We start from the raw sequence: 21991 nt of genomic DNA, 5'->3' as shown, positions 1-21991 counted from the left end.
TTACCATTGTCCTCATTCTGGGTGTACCCAGAATGATTTTGGAATAGTGAAGTATAATAACTAGAATTCAGATTCTGAAGCTATTCAGACTCTGAACTGACACTTTTTTTTTTTTGCGATAGGGCATTTCTATGTAGTCCTACATAAACTATGCTGGACTCGAATACACATAGATCTCCCCACCCCCAAGTGCTAGGATTAAAGACGTGCCACCACACCTAGAAACTGCCACTTCTTAACTCTGAGATCTTTGATGGGCATTTTTACTTAACTACAGCTCAATTTCACTGTAAAACGGAAATACCAATACCAACTTCACCAAAATAAGTGGATTAAATAAATTCAAGAGCAAAGTTTTTATGCACACAAATCTGGCCCAATTCCTGGCATAAGATGAACATTATGTAAGTACAGGTTTCTCTTCCTCATTTCTTGACCACCATGAACCCAGTTCTACTTTCTAGCTACAGGTTCCCATGACAACTGAGGAAGAATATTTAAATAAGAAAAAAACAAGATATATACATTTTGGCAACATTGGAATGTGATACCATTCACCCAAGACTTTAATAAGACAAAGTACATACACTGTTTAAATGTAAAAAAAAAAAAAAAAAAAAAAAAAATTCAGCTTTTATTATCAAATACTCACCATTGCTAAATGGTGGCCTGTAGCCCCAGCCTGTGCAGAGACAGTGCTAGAGCCAAAGTGAGTAACATTCCCTCTTCTTTTCTTTTCTTTTCCTTTTTCTTTTCTTTCTTTACTTATTTATTTATTTATTTATTTATTTATTATATGTAAGTACACTGTAGCTGTCTTTAGACACTCCAGAAGAGGGCGCCAGGTCTCATTACGGATGGTTGTGAGCCACCATGTGGTTGCTGGGATTTGAACTCTGGACCTTCGGAAGAGCAGTCGGGTGCTCTTACCCACTGAGCCATCTCACCAGTCCCTTTCTTTACTTATTTTATGTATATGAATGAGTACATCATTGCTCTCTTCAGACTCGCCCGAAGAGGGCATCAGATTCTGTTACAGATGGTTGTGAGCCACCATGTGATTGCTAGGAATTGAACTCAGGACCTCTGGAAGAACAGTAGGTGCTCTTAACCACTGAGCTATCTCTTCAGCCCAACATTCCCTTTTCCTAAAATGGGAGGACCTCTTCTACAATATAATTGAAGGTAGAGGATGCCACCCATTTCCTTCAGCAAACACTGAGGACTTTAAAGAGCTTCTTGGATGTTTCTCCTACTCTGAAACTAAAGAGGGTCAGAAGACAGCCAAAAATCTAGGAACAAATCAGGGGTGAGCTATTCTATATCTGGTCCTATATCTCCCACATCTACAGTAGGCTTCTGTGAAGAGATATTCACAGCTCAGAATAGGGCAAGAGTTTGGCTAGAATTCCCCCTCTGTATTTAAATTTAAGAAGAAAAAAAAAAAGCTTTTACATACCCTATGTTTTTGTTAACTCCCTGGAAACAAGATCTTTCTATGTTTCTTAAGACTCTGCTAAAACATAAGTGCTTTTGTCTAACACAAACTCAAGTAAATCCACCAAGTCTGTACCTCTCGTGGTCAAAACAAGTACCTGGAGGACCCAAGCCTATGGAATTAGACATCTCAGCTGCCGAGGCAGCAAAGACAGCTAGGCAAGTGCTCCAGAGATTGGCGATGATTTCTTGGTTCCTCTTGTCCTGTCCTAATCATACCCCTTCATCTTTCTCATGATTAGTCTGTGTTTCAAAAGCATATGTCTGGCGCTGAGGGGCCACAAGAGGGACAACAGGGTGAAGCTCTCTAGGGGGCAGACTAAGCCGACTCCTGGGCTCAGACCCCTCTGTGCCTTCAGGTGGGCGTTCCAAACAGCTAAGGGGCCGGGAAGAATGGGCAAGGATCATGCTACAAGGAGGGGTTCTGGAGCTGAGACTATAATCCCCACCTCCAGTACAGGTCTGGGTCCGCCGAACTCCCTGAGACTCGGTCCTCTGGCGTTCCCGGGCCAGGGCCACAGCAGCATCAAAAGAAAGACTGCCCCCATTCCTCCAGGAAGCTCGAGAACCCCAAGCTTTTTCTCCAGGAGTCCCATCAAGCCTACCAGGCCTTGGACATGGGCTTGCAGGTGCTACATGGATCTTGCTACACATTGCACTGGGCATCTTGGCAAACTGTGGTTTGGGGGGCACTACAGGAACAGAGCGGACCTGTCGGACCTGAACTAGGGTGGAAGCCAGACGCATGCCCACACCACCAGCTAACCCACAGGGACAAGAATACAGGTCACATGTCTCAGGATTAAGCTGTCCCTCAGCCTCCATGCCCTCTGGTTCAGATGGCTGTAGCGGGGCTTGTTTCATCTCAGAGGTCTGTTCATTGATTTCTTCTGTACTGTCAACCCTCAGTAACTCGACACCTGGCCCTTCAGAGAGGGCCCCCTCTTCTAAGTGGTCACCAACACCTCTCATGACTTCAGTTTCTACATCTATACTTCTTTGTTCCTTGCTGAAACCCCCTTCCTTCCTATCATCACCTTCTTCTTGACTTCCACTGTCTTCACTGTGTCCTTGGTCTTCTCTTGACTTAAGGTCACTTTTCCTCTTCGGTTCTTTGATCTCACCCTCTCTGCCTTTCTCAGCCTCATGTTTGTGGACAACTTCCCAGCTCTCCTCAAGAACCAGGTCTTCTTGAAACACATGCTCTGGATCCATATTAGAGTCTACTGGGGTGTCATCTCCTTTCTCAGCTCCTTCTTCTCTCCCAATCTCTCTCTCCTTCTCATCTTTACCCGGTTCTCCTATTATTTTTTCCACATCCTTAGTCTCCGTTATACTTTCAACCTCTCGACCTTCGGAATTTTCTTCCTTAGTCTCTAGCTCTTCCCTACTCCCTTCTTTAAAACTATCCATCACCTTTTGGCTCCTCTCAGCCTCCCCTCCTTCCGCATCAGCCTTTCCAGCCTCCATCTCAGTCTCTGGAGTTGCCTCTGCTTCTTCCCGGTTATCTGATGTGCTCCGGGGCTTAGCCTCCTTTTCCTGCCTGGTTTCTGAGCAGGCCTGTTCTTCTTCATCCTGTGTTGGAGGTTGTTTCCCACACCCTGCTGCCTCTTCCTCCAGACTCCCTACACCTTCCCAGTTGATGGGTTTAGGCCCCAGAAGGGGACTCAGATCATCATAGGCACTCAAGAAGACTTCTTCCCCATAGTCCTCTTCTACGTCAGGTGTGGAAACAGCAGAATCAAGGGAGCAGCAGTTAGGAGCCAGGACATACTGAGTATCATCCAGAGACAGGTCATCCAGGGGTGGCTCCACAGAGAACTCTTCTACCTGTAGGCGTAACATTGTGGCTAAGGACCAGGTAGCCCTATCCACTCTCTGGGCTACACACTACTTATATACCCAGCGAATCTCCTCCTTACCTGAGGCCCAACTCTCAGCAGCTCCTCCAGGTAGCCCATCCCAGGGTCGTCCTCCCCAAGGGAGAAAGCTGCTGCTCCTGCTGCTCCTGCTGCTCCTGCGGCTTCTGCCTTGGCCACCTCCCTCTCCTCCACCCCCACCCACTCAGGCTCTGAGCTGCTCAAATCCTCTAGGAAGGAGAAGGAGTCCTGCACTTCCTGGGACAGGGAGTCCTCCAGGGCAGGAGTCATGGCTGTAGGGCTCGAGTCATCCAGGGGACCTGGGACTGATCTTGCCTCTGATTTCTCATCTGTTGAGAGAAAGATAGTTCCAGGAATCAAAAAGTCAAAGTCAGCCCCAACCCCTTCCAATATGGTATTCCTCATATTGACATGCTAGGGGCCCAACACGCCCAGTATTTAACAGATAGTCCACATAGCACATTCTCTCAGATCAGAATGACTAACTACTTATAGAGCTCTCTTGGTTAATTCTCACTGAAGTGGCAAGCATTGTCCTACGTGTCGGGATTAAACACACGCACCACCATGACCAGCCCTAAGCATTGTGTTTTGTATTTTTATAATGATTTTCTCTATTTTCTCTGCAGAATAAAATATTACATAGAGGGGTTGGAGAGATGGTTTTGTTAATAAATTCATGGTATGCAAACATGAGGACCTGAGTTTGACCCCCAAAATTCATGTAAAATTAGTCTAAGTATGGTGGTGTGCTCTTATGATCCTAGCACTGGGCAGACATGGGGGATAGGTGGGTCCATGCAGTTAGTTGTCCAACCACCCTAGCCTACTTGGCAAGTTCCAGGCCAGTGAAATACTCTGTCATATAAAAATGTTTAAAAAACAAAGACAGCATCTGAAGAACAACAAACACCTAAAGTGGTTCTCTGGGCTCTCCATTCATATGCACACAGCACATGCAACTCCCCTCCACACACACACACACTCCAAAAATAAAAGATCTGTTATGGAGGATGCTACACTACACCCTTTGTCGGGACGTGTCTCTTGTACCAAAGGCCAGTCTCAAACCACAGAGCTGGGGCTTGACCTCAAGCTTCCATTGTTCCCATCTCCATCTCCTAAGTGCTGGATTACAGAGGTTAGCTTCCGGGCCAGGTTTATATGGTGCTGGAGATCACACCAGGGGCTCTGTGCATCCCAGGCAAGCACTCTACCAATGGAGCATACATACCGTCTGCTCCTTATCCCTGTTTTGCATGTAATAAAACCAAAGAGTGGGAGAGATGACTCAGTGGTTAAGAGCATTGACTGCTCTTCCAGAGGTTCTGAGTTAAATTCCCAGCAACCATATGGTAGCTCACAACCATCTGTAATGGGGTCCTATGTACCTTCTAGTTTGTGTCTGAAGACAGCTGCAGTGTACTCATATAAATTAAAAAAAAAATCTTAAACAACAACAACAACCCAAACTCAAAGCAATTTGTCCAAGGTCACACAGTGAACATGTGGTACAGACAAAACCTGCACCTCTGTGTACTTAACTGTCCCAGTTATGTCTGCCCTAGACAACCTCAGGGTTTCTCATCAGTGATGCTTTGGGAAGGTGGAATGGGAGCATGGGTCAGATCCTAGCTTCGCTTCTTCCTACCTAACTCAGTAGTAAGCTGTTTGAGATGACTCTCAGGCTCTACTGTGGTAATGTGAGAATAACAATACTTGTATCTTCATACTATGAAAAAATGAAGTGAGCCAATGCCTCCTGATGCTCAGCGTGTGCTGAGAAGTGTCGGCTAGCTCAATAACCCCGACTGCCCTGGAACTCACTCTGTAGCCTCTGCCCTCCGGGTGCTGAGACTACAGGCCTGCGCCACCATGGCCCAGCTTGGCAGTAACTCTAAACACTAGCTTTTTACTTACTCAACCCCTTTACATGTCTGGCATACAGCCCTAATCTTGGGATTAAATCAGTGGATTTGAAGCCTGGCAGAGATTTCCCTCTCCATGAACTTTATATAACATGATAATATCATGGATTCCCATACTCCAGATGTAAACAGGCAATATCAGACAACAGAAAGCCTAAGGACTGAGGCCTCTGACCTTCCAAGCCTACATCCTCATCCCAGAACATCAACCTAAATTTCTAGACCCCTAGGAAATCTCCAAGTTCTCACCTGGGGGGCCAGGGCCAAGGCCTGGGCCAGGGCCAGGACCCGAGGCAGGGCTTGGCCGGGGTTGTAGGGCAGGGCACTCAAGGCCTCGGGTGAGCCTGACCAAGGAGACATTAGAGATGATGTTTGGAGGAACACTGAGGATGGAGGTTATGTGCAGAGGGAGGTTGACGTTGTAAGGGTCTGAGATGTGGACACCAGCACAACGCTCTGCTCTACTGCTCCCTAAGGCCCGAACAGCTGACCGCCCGGCTCGTGGAGTTCCCGGCTCAGAATTGGCACTGCCCGGTGCCTCTGCTTCGGGCTCCTGTTCTCCTTCCATAGAATTACTCTCCAAGCTCTCAGGCATCAGTGAGCTTGGCTGAGAACTGCTGGACCCCACCAGCCCCTCCGGCTCTGCAGGAGAGAGAGAAGAGAGAGAGTCAGGTAGTCATTAGCCTCAGCTTCAAGGGGTCCTGCCAGCTCATGCAAGACCTCATTGCCTCTGTTTTCTTAGATTCTAGAGGCAGGATAAGTGGAACATACCAGACCCAGCTTCCTTTAGCCACCACTGCAACTTATCCATCCATCCGGTCAGAAGATCAAAAGACACGCCTACCTGATGGATCTTCTTCCTCTCTGTAGATACCGTCACCAGCTATCACTACCACACACACGAGTGCATGTGTTGACACCCTCCTATATACATACTCAGAGTCTCCTTCACATACAGATACTCATGAATACAGACAATAGGTTCATCTCAGTAAAACTTGGCATCTAACTCCAAGACTGGTACATTAATAGGAACTCATTAATTTTTATTAATTAGTGGGCATAGTTGGCTATACTTATAAACCCACAGGCCTTTGCTGCTGTTGTCACTGCACATACACATATACACATAGCCACTGAGACCTCTACTCACCGTCACTGACCCCAGCGGCAGCACTCAGCGAGTCCATGCTTTTGGCAGGCCGCAGTGTCCCCTTACTGGATTTTTCTTCTGAAAATACAGACATACATAGATAGCACCAGGACCCTGCACAGATTCAGCAGAGTCCTATCCCCCCCACTGTCCCAGACTTACCCCTGTCCTCAGCCCTCAGTGGAAGTTTACGTTTTGTCTCGTGTCCAGATCGACCCAAATTGAAGATAGAGCGCCATTTCCTGACCTTCAATGACCCCTTTCTTCTGCAGATTAATGGGGATGCAATTAGGAGAGCAACCTGATGATCAGTGAAGGGAAGGAGTCCCAGGAAGGAGACCTTACTTGTGTTCTGCAATCTCAATAATAGTATGGTAGGGTCGGATCTGTGGAGGTCCATCCCCAGCCTGCAAGATGCTGGGCAAGTGGTAGGGAAGAGAGGTGGGCATGAGGTCCTCGGAGCTGCCTGATGCCCGGGCTCCTGGAAGTGATTTCCATCCACTCTCCAAGTCTACACCAGCTAGGAAAACAAAGGAAATGTCCAGCCAAAAGCAGAGCCAAGAAAGGAACCTCATGTCCCCAATCCATCCCTACCTCACCAACTACCAAGGTAAAGATCTATTCTGAGGCTCTTGGAGATAGACCCTCTGTATCGTAACAAAGGGGACCAGGAGACTCCAAGAGGTGATGCAGAAGCCGATCTGTGTGCTACAATGACAGTAGAAAGTGCCTGCTCAAGCCCTAGCTGTATTACTATCTCTCCAGTAGTCTCTGTATATGACCATCACCTACTTCTCTCTATGAGAGACACTTCCTACCTACAGTATGAGAAAAGTGAAGTAAATGACTTTGAGACTCCTCACACTCCATCTTAGTTAAAAGACCAGGAAACAATTAAGCTCTCTGTAACATGATTCCCCTGGCAGAGTGGTGATATGTAATGGGCAGAAAGGATACTAACCAGAGAGGGAGTCACCCCTAAAGAGCTGGTCCACATGGGTAAGGATGAACTCCACAACAATGGACTGCACTCGAACCTCCATGAACGCTGCTGTCCCATTGAAGCCTGAGGCCTCTATGTCCTTAGACCTGTAAAGACATGGAGTTGGCCCCTCCCACAGCTCAAAACAGGCGCATGTGCGAGATACACTCACACGCACGCGCACACACACAAACACACAAGATAGACAGGACAGGATCTCGTTATATTACTGTGACCTGGGACTCTCTCTACACACCAAGCTCCTACCTCTGTCTCCTGAGTGTTAGTGTTAAAGTGTTGCAAAATGCCCTGCCTCTGAAATACCCTATGCCCTATGCTCTCCCCTCCTTGTCCTTACCTCCAGTTCTACCTCTTTTTTTTTTTTTTTAAAGATTTATTTTACTTAAGTACACAGTCGCTGTCTTCAGACACACCAGAAGAGGGCATCAGATCTCATTATAGATGGTTGTGAGCCACGCTGGGAATTGAACTCAGAACCTCTGGAAGAGCAGCCAGTGCTCTTAACCTCTGCGCCATCACTCCAGGCCCCCAGTTCTACCTCTTAAGCCACATACATGTATGATTCAAGCTCGGATGTCACTTCCTCCAGGAAAGCCACCTTAGACACCTTCACATAATAGGTGCCTTCCTTTCACACTTCTTGCACTGTAGCACAAAAGGCGGGCTATGGAAATTGTTATAATTGATACTGCTTTGTGCCATACTGAAATACAGGCCAGGTCTTGAATAGATTTCAAGGATGTTTGCTCAACAACTGGTTGGCAAAAACCAAGATTCTAGCCCCTGAACTCCACAGCCCAGTGGAAAGAGACAGAGGCCTTGCTCTTAACAACCTCACTCAGTCTCAGAGAAGGCCCAAGTCAGTGGGCTGTGTGCTACTTGGCTGCTGCTGATCTTTCCTGCCTTGCTGGGTTTATGAGACCCTCCTCAAAAACCCTTCTCCAGTGCACCCACACAACCACACCCATCTGTGTAAATTTAGCCTCCCAGGAGCTTCACACTGCTCATACATGCACCCACCTCAGCAGGTTGGGGGCCCACACAATTGCCAGATTGCGAGCATGCATGTTGGTTTGGGCACTAAATGAGGCCATGTGGACCAAGTGGCGCATAAGGAACTCCAGGGTCCTGCAGGAAGGAAGAAAGAGATCATCTAAAATATACTTTGAGCATGGTTGGGCTGAGACTTGAAAGTTGGGAGGGACAAGCAAGGCTGGGCCCTTAGGGCACAGGAGGAGGGGACAGAGATGGCTCTGCAGTATAGGGGGTGGAGCCTCACACACCTGTAGTTTTGGATAGGGAGTTCTTGAAGCACTTCTAGGATCTTGACCAATCGCTCTGGCTCTAGCTGCACGGCCACTGCCTCCTATTGGGAACAGAGGCATAAGTAGGAGACATTGACTCAGATTTGACCCCATGTGCTTCTCAGAGCTCCAAATTAAACTCTTGGGAATGATCTGTGCTATGTTCCACAATGGTCCCACCTAAATCTTCAAGGCACCATAAAATAGTAAAGTTAAAAACACCTCCAGCTGAGTATGGTAGCACACGCCTATGACCCCAACACTCTAGAGGTAGATGCAAAAGCCAGAAAACAAGGGCAAGGATTTAGCCCCATGGGAGAGGGCTTGCTTTGCATGCCCAAGACCACAGGTTTGATTCCTAGAACCACAGGAAGAAAACCTAGGGCCTTCAGAACAACAAATGACTGCTGGATCTGACACTTAATAGTCTGTCTCGTGACCTTGAACTACTCACTATCCTTCCCTTGTCTGCTTTGGTACAGCTCTGGAACTAGACTGCAGAGATGTTTAAAGGTGTCTAGGGAGTTGACCCCTCCGGGCTAGGCTGGATGGATTGAGAAGGATGTAGTTGCTATTCAGAGTCTCCCCATTGTTGGCTCAATAAAATACAAGCCCTTTTGGCAAGTAGATAAGAGTCTGCTATGTTGCCCAACCTGGGCTCAAACTCTATGCTCCAGCAAGCCTTCTGCCTCAACTCCCCAAGCAGCTAGAACTTCATTTTTAAAATGTTACTCAAATTAGGATACCATTTTTGCAATATGTCTTCTTCTCCAAAGCTATTTAACAGCTTTACAGCGGATGGAGGGACATTCCTGAAAATATTTTTGCTATGTGAGTAGCTTTCTTGTTCTCTTAAGTGTAGGGAAACTCTGGTCTAGGTGTTTTCCAAAGCCACTTGGTTATGACAACCTGCCCTTTATCTTCCAAGTCTTACCACTGTGCTGTGTGTGGTCTGCAGGCCTTCCGGGAAACACACCAATAGGGAGAAAATGAGGACAAGAAGGACGGGGGTTGGCAGAGGTTACAGGGACTAGGAGGTTTGAGGAGGAGAAATCTTCTTTCCAGTCACTCACTATCACGAGTGTTAGAGCATCACACTATTGATGCATGTCCAGAATTCCAACGGGCTTTGCATCATCAGCTTCAACCCATAAAGGCATTTCCAAGGTAGCCATTCCACAAGGATTGTGGCTGCCATGGGGCACACCTGGGATGTCAAAATTGAAGTGTTTGCCCTAGAACCCTGTCTTCCACCCTTCTGCCTCTCAACTCACAGCAAACTTGTCATAGAGCCGGTAAGTGAGGAGGGGATCTGGGAGTTCTCTGAAGTAGGCCTTGCACAAGGAAGAGACACAGTGAATGTCCTGGAGATAAACGTCCCGGCGCAGGTCTGGCTTCCGCTCCGTCTCAAACTCCTGCCTGGGGAGGTACAGGGTGCTCAGGAGTAGGAAAGGTCAGACAGAGGATGTGGAGGGAGAAGCAGGAGCTAGAGAGGTCAGATAGGACCGTGGGCCAACATGTGTGAGACTTGAAAGGAGAATGTTGGAATGTACATATATACATATGTATATACACTATATATAAATAAATATATATGCACATATATATACATACAGGCATATTTACATATATTTCCTATATATATAAACAAGTATTAGGAATTGCATATGTGGTTATGTAGATGTGACTATAAGAATGCTAAGTGGATCTGTGCATGACTAATAAGGGATATATGATTAGCAACAAAGGGGTATGTAGGAATCAATAAACATGGGGAATGGACGTAAATGTGTCTTTCCCATCTTCCTTTCTTCCTTCCTTCCTTCCTTCCTTCCTTCCTTCCTTCCTTCCTTCCTTCCTTTCTTCCTTCCTTCCTTTCTAAAGAAAGGACTCCACTATATAACTCTGGGTGGCCTGGAACTCAATATATAAACCAAGCTAACCTCTGACACCCAGAGATCCATCTGCCTCTGCCCCCCTGAATGCTGGCATTCACGTTGTGTACCACTATGCCTAGCTTGGGTATAATGCTTAAAACAAACATGTTAAGTCTTCATGGTCTTGATTAGATTAGCCAAGAGTTGCTCAGTATGATACCCAACATATCAACAACCAAAGGAAAGAAAAATAGACAAAGCGGAAACACAGATTCTCCTGAGAGGAGGATTTCCTCGAATTTGAGATTAGCTTATGCTATAGAATGAGTTCTAGGCCAGTTTGAGTTACAGAGTAATAATGAAGAAGAAGAAGAAAGTGAGATCCAGACAAGAGGCTAGGGAGCTATCTCAGTTGATAAAGTGCTCACTACACAAGCATATGAATCTGTGTTCAGATTCCCAGCACCTATATAAAATGTCAGGCACAGCAACAGAAGAAGCCTGTAAGCTCAGCAGTGGGAAAACATACTAGGGGATCCGGGAGCTTGCTGGCCAGTCTGTCTAGCCAAATCTGCAAGTTTCAAGTTCAACAAGATACCCTGTCTTCAACTCTGCAGGCTTCAAGTTCTGCATGATACCCCATCTTCTTCTTCTTCTTTTTTTTTTAAAGATTTATTTATTTATTATATGTAAGTACACTGTAGCTGTCTTCAGACACTCCAGAAGAGGGCATCAGATCTTGTTACGGATGATACCCCATCTTCAAACAACAACAATAATAGTAATAATATAGAGGGGACTGAAGAGATGTTCAACGGTTAAGAGCACTGGCTGCTCTTCCAGAAGATCCAGGTTCCATTCCTAGCATCTACGTGGTTCCTCACAACCATTTGTAACTCCAGTTCTGGGTCTCATCTGACCTCTGTGGGTACCAGGCACACACATGATGCATAGACATACAAGCAGGCAGAACACCTATACACATAAAATAAAAAATACATGAATTTAGGGGGCTGGAGAAATGGCTCAGCAGTTAATAGTACTGCCTGCTCTTCCAGAGGTCCTGAGTTCAATTCCCAGCAACCACATGGTAGCTCACAACCATCTGTAATGCAATCCAGTGCCCTTTTCTGGATGTGTGAAGACAGATCACTCATATGCAAAATAAATAAATAAATAAATAAATAAATAAATAAATATTAAAAACATATGGATTTGAAAAATAAAGTGAAGAATGGTTGTGGAAGAGAAGCAACACTGACCTCTGACCTCCACATAAATGCACACAACTACACCAACACACATGTACACATAACATACATGAAAGAAGAAAAGAAACATTTACATGTCAAAGGACACAATCAATAAAATGAACCCTGGGTTCAAAATCCCCACTACCACAAAGAAGAAGAGGAGGAGGAAGAGGAAGAAAAGGATGGGAAGGGGGAGGGGAGGACAACCCACAGCCCACAGATGGGGAAGGGAAATACAGCTCAGCACACACTGATTACAATCCAGGATTCAGAACATACAAACAATCTTGTCACAACACAGTGATTCAACAAACAAACAAACAAACAAACAAACTTAAGCGCAAACATAAGATTTGAACAGGCACAGCTCAGAAGTGCATGAAGGCCATTCAGCCTCATCTGCAGCTGGAGAGACACATACATAAGTCACAATGACACATCCGTACACACCCACCACAGTGGCAACAACCAAAAAAGACCCAGTAACAAAAGCTGGCAGGGACATGGAGAAATTGGAACCTTCATCCATTGCTGGCAGGGGTGTAAATGATACAGCTGCTAAGGAAAACAGTTGGGTAGTTACTATTAAAAGTTCAACACGAAGTTACCATATGGCCCAGCAATTCCGCTCAGGTATACACTCATAATAACTGAAACTACATCCACAAAAATTTGCACACATTTGTAGCAGAGTCCTTTGGAATAACCAAACGGTGGAAACCTGGACAGCCACCAACTGAGGAATGAGTAAAATAAAAAAACAAAAAAATACTTATGTAGCTATGCCAGGGAATTGTATTCATCTATAGAAAGCAGTAAAATACTAGTACATGCCACAGAATGCGTGAACTTTGAAAGAACTCAGAGGGAAGAGCAGACTTAGAAAAACACGTATCATTTCATTGGTTTATTTGAGATGTCCAGGGCAGACAGATCCATACAGACAGAAAGTCCGTTTGGGGATGGGTGCAGGGGAAATGTAGAGTTTCTTTGAAGGGTGGTGACATGTTCTGGATGCGTCATAGTGATAGCTACAGTGTTGGGGACATACTGAAACGGCTGACTTAGAGATTTTTAATGGCAAATTTTATAGTATGCAAATCATGGGTACCTGCTTACCTCTGTGTGTGTGGGTGTGTTAAAAGTAGTAGACTGTGTGTGTATATCTGGGAATGGAGAGTGTGTGTGTGTTGGGAGTGAGCTTGGGGTCCCCACTTCACCTGACCAGACTTTAGGTCCTCTCCACAGGATAGTATCTAACACCTCTGCTTCCTCCTCCCACTTCCCCTCACCCCTCCTCCAGCTCTCTCCAGCCGCTTTCCCATGGCTCCCTGGCCTCCTACCCACAGAGTCTGCCTGCGCTATCTGACTCACCGGAGCTTCTGGATGTTAGAGGAGACCCCTGAGAGGCGGTAGATCCCATCCACCACTCCATACTCTTGCACAAACTCGGCACAGCTCCGTAGCACCTGGGGCACTGGGGGGACACAGAAGGCAGAGAAAAGAAAGAAAACGTTTCTAGCTTCTCAGCTAAGGGGTCTGAGAAATGGCAGCATCACGAGAAAGGGTTCACTAAGATTAAGGGCAAAACGTAAAACATCCAACCCTCACTAGAAAGGTTCTTACAGATGAACCTATCTGTACAATCTTTCTATCCGTTGGTCCTGGAGTACCAGCATAAAGCCCTGTCCTGAAGAGGAACTGACTGCTCCTCAGTATTAACCCTCTCCATTCTCTTTCCAAAACTTCACCTCTTTTTGTTTTGTTTTGTTTTGTTTTGTTTTGTTTTCGAGACAGGGTTTCTCTGTGTAGCCCTGGCTGTCCTGGCACTCACTTTGTAGACCAGGCTGGCCTTGAACTCAGAAATCTGCCTGCCTCTGCCTCCCAAGTGCTGGGATTAAAGGAGTGTGCCACCACGCCCGGCCCTTTTTTGTTTTTCCCCCTGAGAAAGGGTTTCTCTGTGTAGTCGAGGCTGTCCTGGAACCCCCTCTGTAGACCAGGCTCGTCTCGAACTTACAGAGATCCGCCTGCCTCTGCCTCTCAGGAATGAGCCACCACTGCCTAACTCGTTTGTTTTCTTTTGAGACAGGGACTCAATCTGGATCTGGCCTTCAACTTGTGATATGGATAAGGATGGCCTTGAACTTGTGACTTTGAATTCCTGATCCTACTGCTTCCGTTTCCTGAATGCTGAGCTTATGAGTTTATGCCCCATATTTAGTTAATGTGCTACTGGGGAATCAAACCTTGGGTCTGTGCACGCGAGGCAAGCACTCTGCCAAACCAAGCACCTCAGTCCCTCCTTTTGTGATTATATACTCAGTAGTATATCCCGTTTATTATGTATGATTTAAAGGAAATGATGGGTTAGAGCTGTAGAATGATAAACCATTTTTCTACAATAACCTTGCATTCTAGTTTAACAGTTAATATATTTCACAGCTTATATATATAGATTCAGACAACAAAACCATAAAAATTAGTTAGCTTAAAGATAAATAATTACGCTGGGTGTGGTGGTGCATGCCTTTAATCCTAGCACTTGGGAGGCAGAGACAGCTGGATCTCTTAGTTTGAGGCCAGCCTGGTCTACAAAGTGAGTTCCAGGACAGCCAGGGCTACACAGGAAGACCTTGTCTCAATAAAAGCAATCATCATCATCATCACAATCATTATCATCACAATCATCATCATCACCAAATCAGTCTTATTTGACTTTTATCCTTCATAGAAACTCTCCGAATACACCGGGAGACAACAATGAAAAGCAAGGTCAGGGAGATATGTCTTTGCTGATCACTCATATAAGAGCTGGATGCAGTGACTTGAACCTATAATCCCAGCACTCCTACAGCATGATGACAGAGGAGTCACCTGTAAGTTGGTGGGCCAGCTAGCCTGGAGTGCACTGTGTAGTAGCAGAAACAAGAGAGACCCTCCTCACAAGATGGAAAGCAAGGACCAACTCTCAAAAGCTATCCAAATAAATAAAAATTTTGAAAAACAAAAAGCCTAACAGGTATCTTATATTCAGCTTTCATTTTTAAAAATTTTTTTAGTTCTGCATATGTACTCGCCCACACAGGATTGCCCAAGAGGAGCGCTGGGAACTGAAACCTGGTCCTCTGCAAGAGTAGCATGTGCGCTCAATTGCTGGACCATCTTTCCAGCCTCGAACTCAGCTTTCATTACAGGAGGCATGGGAAACACAGGTCTGCCGCTTCAGAACTGAAACTTCTCACTGTCACCCCAGAAGTTGTAAAAGGGGCAGCAGTCTTGTGCTGCAGGGGAGACAAAGCCAAAGTCTGCTCCCCAAATTGCTTTTATGTAATTCTCTACCATCCATGAAAAAAAAAAAAAAGAACGATGCTTACCCAACTGACATGGAAGGCAGCCGAAGGCAGTTAGTTTGAGGGACTTTCTCCGGTAAGAGAGTTTGCAGTTACTCGGTTTGGCATTGGAAAGTACCACTTCTAATCACATGGTAAAGCATGAGACAAGAAAGCTGACTTCCACAAGTTGTCCTTTTTGCTCTACATGTCCTCTGTGGCACATGTGCACCCGCCCGCCCACCCACACATAAAATAAATAATAAACACTTTTTTAAAGTGCAAGAGAAGTTATGTTACCTCTCTGGCCCTGGGCTACCACTATGTAACCTCCTTAAGGATAATATGTGCTATTTCTCCTGTTATCTTGGCATAGTATCAGCTGGGATAGAGTCTCAAGAACAAGTTTTGAATCCCACCTAGAAAGCTAAGGAGAGCTATGCATGCAACCTAACACAAAACTGTACAACGAGGTTCTTTCCGCCCTTGAAATTCTTGGCTATATAAGCACCCAGCCAACTCCACCCAAGTACCCACTGCTTATCTTTTCCTTTGGTTTTTGTTTTGATTTGTTTTATGTCCAGTTGCTTGGTTGGCTTTTGGTTTTTTGGTTTGTTTATTCATTTCCCCATAGGATTTCTCTGTGTAGTCCTGGCTATCCTGGAACTCACTTTGTAGACCTTGGACTCAGAGATCACCTGCCTCTGCCTCCCGAGTCCTAGAATTAAAGGAGTGTGCCACCACCACCACCCGGCCTCATTGCTTATCTTAAAATGGGAGAACACAGACTAAGGAATAAAATATGAACTCTTCAGCCTGGGATATAAGACCTTCACAGACTAGATCCTGACAAATTCCATAACTGGGCCCTTTGCAAGTTCATAAACAAGTCAGGGCACCATCCCTCACTGATGCAGTTTGGATATGATTTTCCCCCTCAAAGATCCCTGTGTTAGAAGCCTGGCTCCCAGTGTGGAGATTTGAGATGGGGAGACAGTTAAGAAGGTGGAACCTAGTGACTGATGATTAGGTCAGGGGCTCAGGCCGGCCTTTCAAGATGCTCCTATACTTTTCAGGTTCTGGGATTATAACTGTGTTCCAACAAGCCTCCCAGTGCTACCTCTTCAGGGTGGGATGGGCTCTGTGTGCCTGGATCAGAGAGTGTGTTGTCATAAGCAATCCCACTGCACGCTCCTGTTCCCTTCTGTATATGGACAATTTTCTTTCCACCTCACCATATTGTGTGGGGTCCCTTGCCAGGATGCCAATATACGCTCTCTGAAACCGAGCTACTGCAGTGATGAACCAGATCAACCTCTTTAGAATTTCTCTGTTTTGGTTTTGGGAGGTTCACTGTAGCACAAAATTAAGGCACTCACTTTCTTCTCCTGTCGGGAAATACCTTCCCCTCCAGTTGCCTGGCAAATTATTCCTGAAAAACGTATCTCAAGCATCACCTCTTAGCTGGGCTAAGCGGCTCATGTCTACAGTCTGTGCTCCTTGGAAGGCTGGGGCACTTAAGCCCAGGGATTCAGGGACAGCCTACAACATAGTGAGACCACCTGGAAACAAAAAAGTAAACAAGGGCTAGGGAGGTGGCCAGGCAGTTACACGAGAGCTTGTCTGGAAATCAAGAGAACTGGAGTTCATAGCCCCAGAGTCCATGTAAATGGGTTGCAAGTCCAACCTCGGAAGGTGGAGAGTGGGGATGCCCCAGAGCAATCAGGCTTGTGATACTAGCAACATCAGCAAACTGTGGGTTTGACTGAGACCCTCCCCAAAATAATATGGTGCAGAGTGACGGAGGAAGATGCAAAACACCAGTCTCAAATCTCCACATACACAAGTACACCCACATACACACGTGTGAGTAAGACAAAGGTAAGTAAAAACACTGCTGTGGATTCTGAACCCATTGCAGATATCTATGGTACAGATCCCATAGTGCTTTCTTTGCTCATTATGGTATTTTTAAAAAGACGGATTTAATTTGTATGGTACATGCAGGTACCTGAGGTATCCAGAAGAGGGTGTCAGTTTAAGGTGGAACTGGAGATACGGGTGGTTGGGAGCCACACTGTGGGTTCTGGGGACTAATCCCAGGTCCTCTGCAAGATGCTCTTAACTGTTTGTTTGTTTGTTTTTAAGAATTATTTATTTATTTTATTTATGAGTACACTGTAGGCTGTCTTCAGACACACCAGAAGAGGGCATCAAATCCCATTAACAGATGGTTTTAAGCCACCATGTGGTTGCTGGGAATTGAACTCAAGACCTTTGGAAGAGCAGTGTCTTAATGCTCTTAACCGCTGAGCCATCTCTCCAGGTCGCTTTTAACTGTTGAGCCATCTCTTTAGCCCAGTATACTTGCCATACTTTATTATAAGTGTGTTGTGTCTATACCTCCCGATAAAAGGTACTATCGCATCAGAGAATCCTAACTCTCACTGAGGTGAAACATCAAGTCTTTGTTAGCTTATATAGAGAATAAATCAGAATTTACATCTGAATCATTGATGAGACCAGATAAAGGACATTGCCTTTGACGAAACGCTGGGTACTGTTCGCTGGGACTCACTAGAGAGATTCCTCCAATGTCACTGTTAGAGAAAGCTGTGTTTCTTCTAAGCTACCTGTGCTTTGTTTCCCAAAGGCCTCTGAGTCTCACATGACTTTAACTACTAGGCAGTTCAAGGCCCACCCCTAGAAGCCACACAGAACGACCGGATGCGCATTTCTGGCTGCTGCCTTCTTCCTTTCCCTTTGCATCAGCTTCTTCCGTCATTTGTGCTGTTCATTGCGTGGGGTCTCAGAAGCCATCCCAAGCTTTTTGTGGAACAAAGTACAGCAGAGAAACGGTGAAGGATAGAGACCAGTCTCCGGCTTTCAGTTCTCTTCCTGTGACCTGGTTTTCAGATCCTTTCTCTTTTTTGCTCATAACTGGAACTTGGGAAAGCCGAGAAAAGAACCGTGGAAGGTAAAGGACACTGACGGACGGCTTCATGTTCGGGCAGTGCTTATGTTAATGTGCACCATCCTTAGAACGAGGGACCAAAGACATTTCCACAATGTCCCAAGACTGAGTGGTTCCTGAAATTTGGGGCCCTTGTCATCCTTTCTCACCTCACTCCAGTCCCAAGCTTGTGGATTAAGGTTCATGCCTTAAGACCGTTTGCATTTTCCCATGATCCCCCTGTTCCTACCTCTCTGCAATGAATGCAGAGATGAGGCCAACTGGAGTGTTGAAGTTACTGTTCTGCCTTTGAGTACCTAGTGGTACATTGACTCTGTTAGCCACCACATTACTCTGCTGATTCATCAATAGTCTGCTAGTCTGGGCCTAGATACTGCACACTGGTCATCCCAGGACTCAGAGCTGCACAGCAAGACTGCATCTCAAAATAAATATATTAACATCAATAGCCCCAGCTCATCTAAACTCCTAGTTCCATCCAAACTAGGTGCTCTTCTCCTTTTCTTTTCAGTTGATTTTTGAATCCCTGGAGTAGGTCTGTACAGAGAGGGAAGATCTCAAGGAGCCCGAGCCATAAAGGAAGTGGGCTAAGAGAAAGCAGGGTCACAGAGATTGTGGAACTGCATATATGAATCAGAGGAATCCAGTCAGAGATACAGTCTAGACACAAGATTGGGGTGATAGAGTCAAAATGCCTAGAAGAATATGGATGGAGTCAAGGGAGAAGGAGCTACAGCAAATTAGAAACCTAAACAAGATATCCAAGCATGTGTAGTAGGGCTTAGGGGAAGAAAGAGATCCATTTAGGGGAAAAAGAGTTGGGGAAGAGGTCTGAGGTTGAACGAGAATGTAAAGATAGAGAAAACCAAAATGATACATCTGTGAATATCAGTTCACCGGAAGCAGATGACCTGCCTGGTCTGAGCCTTTTTCATTCACTTACTGGGCCTTTGGCTAATGAGAGAAACTGTTATCAATCAGCTTCATTCATCCAAACCCTGTCTGTACCAGGGATGTTTTGCTCAGGGGAAGCCTCTATGATGCTCTGGCAGCCAACATTCATCTCTGGAGCCGTGGACACGGGTGAGGTTCTGGTGAGGGACAGAAGGTGTTCCTCTCATGCTCTGGGGTTCACTTACAACCAGGAGCCCAGCCACCTTTCACTATCCCCGAATCTCTAGAGAGAATGCCCTACACCTGTTGGGAATGGTGGGCCTGAGGATCACAGAAGTAGAATCTGGCTGTCTATGGGTTTTACGTTTCAAGACAGAGTTGGTGCTAGGAATCACAGGAAAGGGGAAAACCAGTGTAAGGAGGCTGAACTGAGAACCCAGAGCTACAAGAATATCATCCCCGCCCAGCAGTGGTGGCACATGTCTTTAATCCCAGCACTTGGGAGGCAGAGGCAGGCAGATTTCTGAGTTTGAGGCCAGCCTGGTCTATAGAGTGAGTTCCAGGACAGCCAGGGCTACACAGAAAAAACCCTGCCTCGAAAAACAAACAAACAAACAAACAAACAACAAAAAGAATATCATCCCCAATTAGGTCATATGGTTCTCTGTCAAAAGTCATTTGTCTAGTGCTGGCTACATGGATCAACAGGTAAGATAACTGACTATTGTTCCAGAGGACCTGGGTTCAGTTCCCAACACCCACACGACAGCTAACAATTGTCTATAACTCCAGTTCCAAAGAGAATCTGACACCCTCTCCTATCCTCCATGGGCATGTCACACCAGTGCATCACAGACATTCAAGCAGGCAAAAACATTCATATATATATATATATATATATATATATATATATATATATATATATGTGTGTGTGTGTGTGTGTGTGTGTGTGTGTGTGTGTGTGTATGTATATATGTATCATATATATATTAAAAGTAAATAAATCTCAAAAAAAATGTTTTCATCATCCATGTCAGAGGGTAAAAGATGCCTTCGATCAAGCCTGAAGACAGTTCAATCCCCGGAACCCACATGATGAGAGAACAAGCTTCCAAACTGTGTCCTCCAACCTTCACACATGCCCCGTGATACATGCAGCCACACACTCACACAGGACAAAAATAAATATCACCTGTGAGATGGTTCAGTGGGTAAAGGTGCTTGCTGTCAAACCCGATGACCCCAGGTTCACCTCTGGGACCCACAGGCTAGGAAGAGAAAACTGATCCTCTCAAGTTGTCCTCTGACCTCCCACCTGCCCTGGAACGAATGTGCCCCTCCCCAGTATGTACACAAAATACCTAAATAAGGTGAGCAATAACTTTAAAAAAGAGAGATTAATTGTCTAGAGTGGAACAATTATAAAGGAGCCAGGCCTGCTCACAGAGAAGAAGGCACAGAAAAGCCTACCTCATCTGTTTAACTATTTCTTAGGGCCTGGGCTTTCCCTTAATGGAGGCTGGTAGGGTTGGGGCCCTCTGATGGAGGAGAAAAGGGGAAGGAGGTGTCTGGGGACACAAGGGCGGGGCCAAGAGCAGGAAATGAGCTGGGAACCACCACCACCCTCCCTTCACTGCAGGCAACCAGAGAAGGGGGACAAAGAGGAAATGACAGATTGGGGTGGGGTGGAGTGGAGGGGGGGCAGAATTGTGCCCCTTTTTTTGTTAAGTTTCTCTGCATGCTGAAAACAAGCTGGGCAGTGTAGTCAGGTCGGTACTGATCAATTTCAGAACAAATTAAGGCCTGGTTCTGAGTGGTGACTGCATGTCCCGCACAGTGATGAGCCTGCAGTTGTACCTGGGCCTGCGGGCTCCCAGGCCCACTGCAGAGGGAGCTCCAGACTGGGTGCACACCCCTCTTTACTGTAGTTTCCACTCCCCACTTCAAACCAGGGCTGAAGCAGTCTGGTTCACTTTTCCCACATTCCCGGTGCAGTCTACCATCAACGGGTTTCTTCTTTGCAAGCAACTTAAAGAAGAGTGTCACTCCTCCCTGCCCCCCACCCCTCCTGTGGCCCAGCAAAGGTGCAGAAGGGCTAGGTCCTTGTCCCTTGGTGCTGTTCTCCAGTTAGGATGCCTCCCTCTCCCCTCCCCAAGTTCTATCTTCAGACTCGTTGGGCCCTTTCTTACCTGTATCTCCACTTAGTGTTCTACCAACTATCCCTTCAGCCATTTTTCTGACATCTGACCTCCATTCCCTCCACCCTGTCCCCAGTCTCCATTCTCTCATCTGATTCATCCACCTCTCCAGATTTTCCAAATCTCATCCCCCACCCCACCCATCGAGTTCTCAGCTACCGGGTCCCTAACTATCGCAGACAGGCACCTCTCCACCTTCTTCTCTGAGCCACATTTCCTGTCTTGCCTTTGCCTAGATCTCAGGTGTGGTGATCCTGGGTCACTGCCCATTCCCTAAGAGCTCATTCTGCCCAACGGAGAAGACAAGCTTGGCGTCTGCATGGCAATCCAGCCACCCAGCTGCCCCGTTCCAATTGACCTCCTTACCTTCCTGGCCCGAGTGCTGTAGATGCTCACGTAGGTCACACCCAAACACCCGTTCCTTAGAGCTGCCCTTCTTCTTTCCTTTCTGCCGAGACTTCATGGCCAGAGCCCCCAGGATCTCTGCCCCCAAAGACCTTTGACCTACCAGTCCCCCATGGAATCCCAGTCAGTAGTTGGGTTTGGCCCAGCCCCAGGGGGGCAGGGCTCCAAATTGGAGGTGGAGGGTGGCCTGGGCAAGGGACAGCAGCGCTTGCCTCTGGGGGGCCCCTGAGGCCACACGGAAGTAGATATGGAAGAGGAAGCTACCAGAACCCTGGCATGAAGCTGTGTCTCGTGGC

At 46.3% G+C, this 21991-nt stretch overlaps 1 protein-coding gene across 1 annotated transcript; it reads right to left on the bottom strand.

Moving 5' to 3' along the window:
• Positions 1-636: 636 nt before the first annotated feature.
• Arhgap30 (Rho GTPase activating protein 30) lies at positions 637-21981 on the bottom strand. The gene is made up of 12 exons (XM_021170400.3): positions 21657-21981; positions 13270-13372; positions 10040-10184; positions 8745-8827; positions 8482-8589; positions 7420-7547; positions 6804-6978; positions 6621-6724; positions 6459-6536; positions 5555-5947; positions 3420-3706; positions 637-3327 (listed from the first exon to the last, which is right to left on the bottom strand). Exons 1-12 carry the CDS (start codon positions 21751-21753, stop codon positions 1711-1713), a joined length of 3318 nt encoding a protein of 1105 aa, XP_021026059.1. The 5' UTR covers positions 21754-21981; the 3' UTR covers positions 637-1710.
• Between the last annotated feature and the right edge of the window lie 10 nt (positions 21982-21991).

Source organism: Mus caroli, unplaced genomic scaffold (genome assembly GCF_978045245.1).
Source record: "Mus caroli unplaced genomic scaffold, Mus_caroli_1 scaffold_1, whole genome shotgun sequence".
NCBI classification, from domain to species: Eukaryota; Metazoa; Chordata; class Mammalia; order Rodentia; family Muridae; genus Mus; species Mus caroli.
This window is presented reverse-complemented; position numbering and strand designations above follow the sequence as displayed.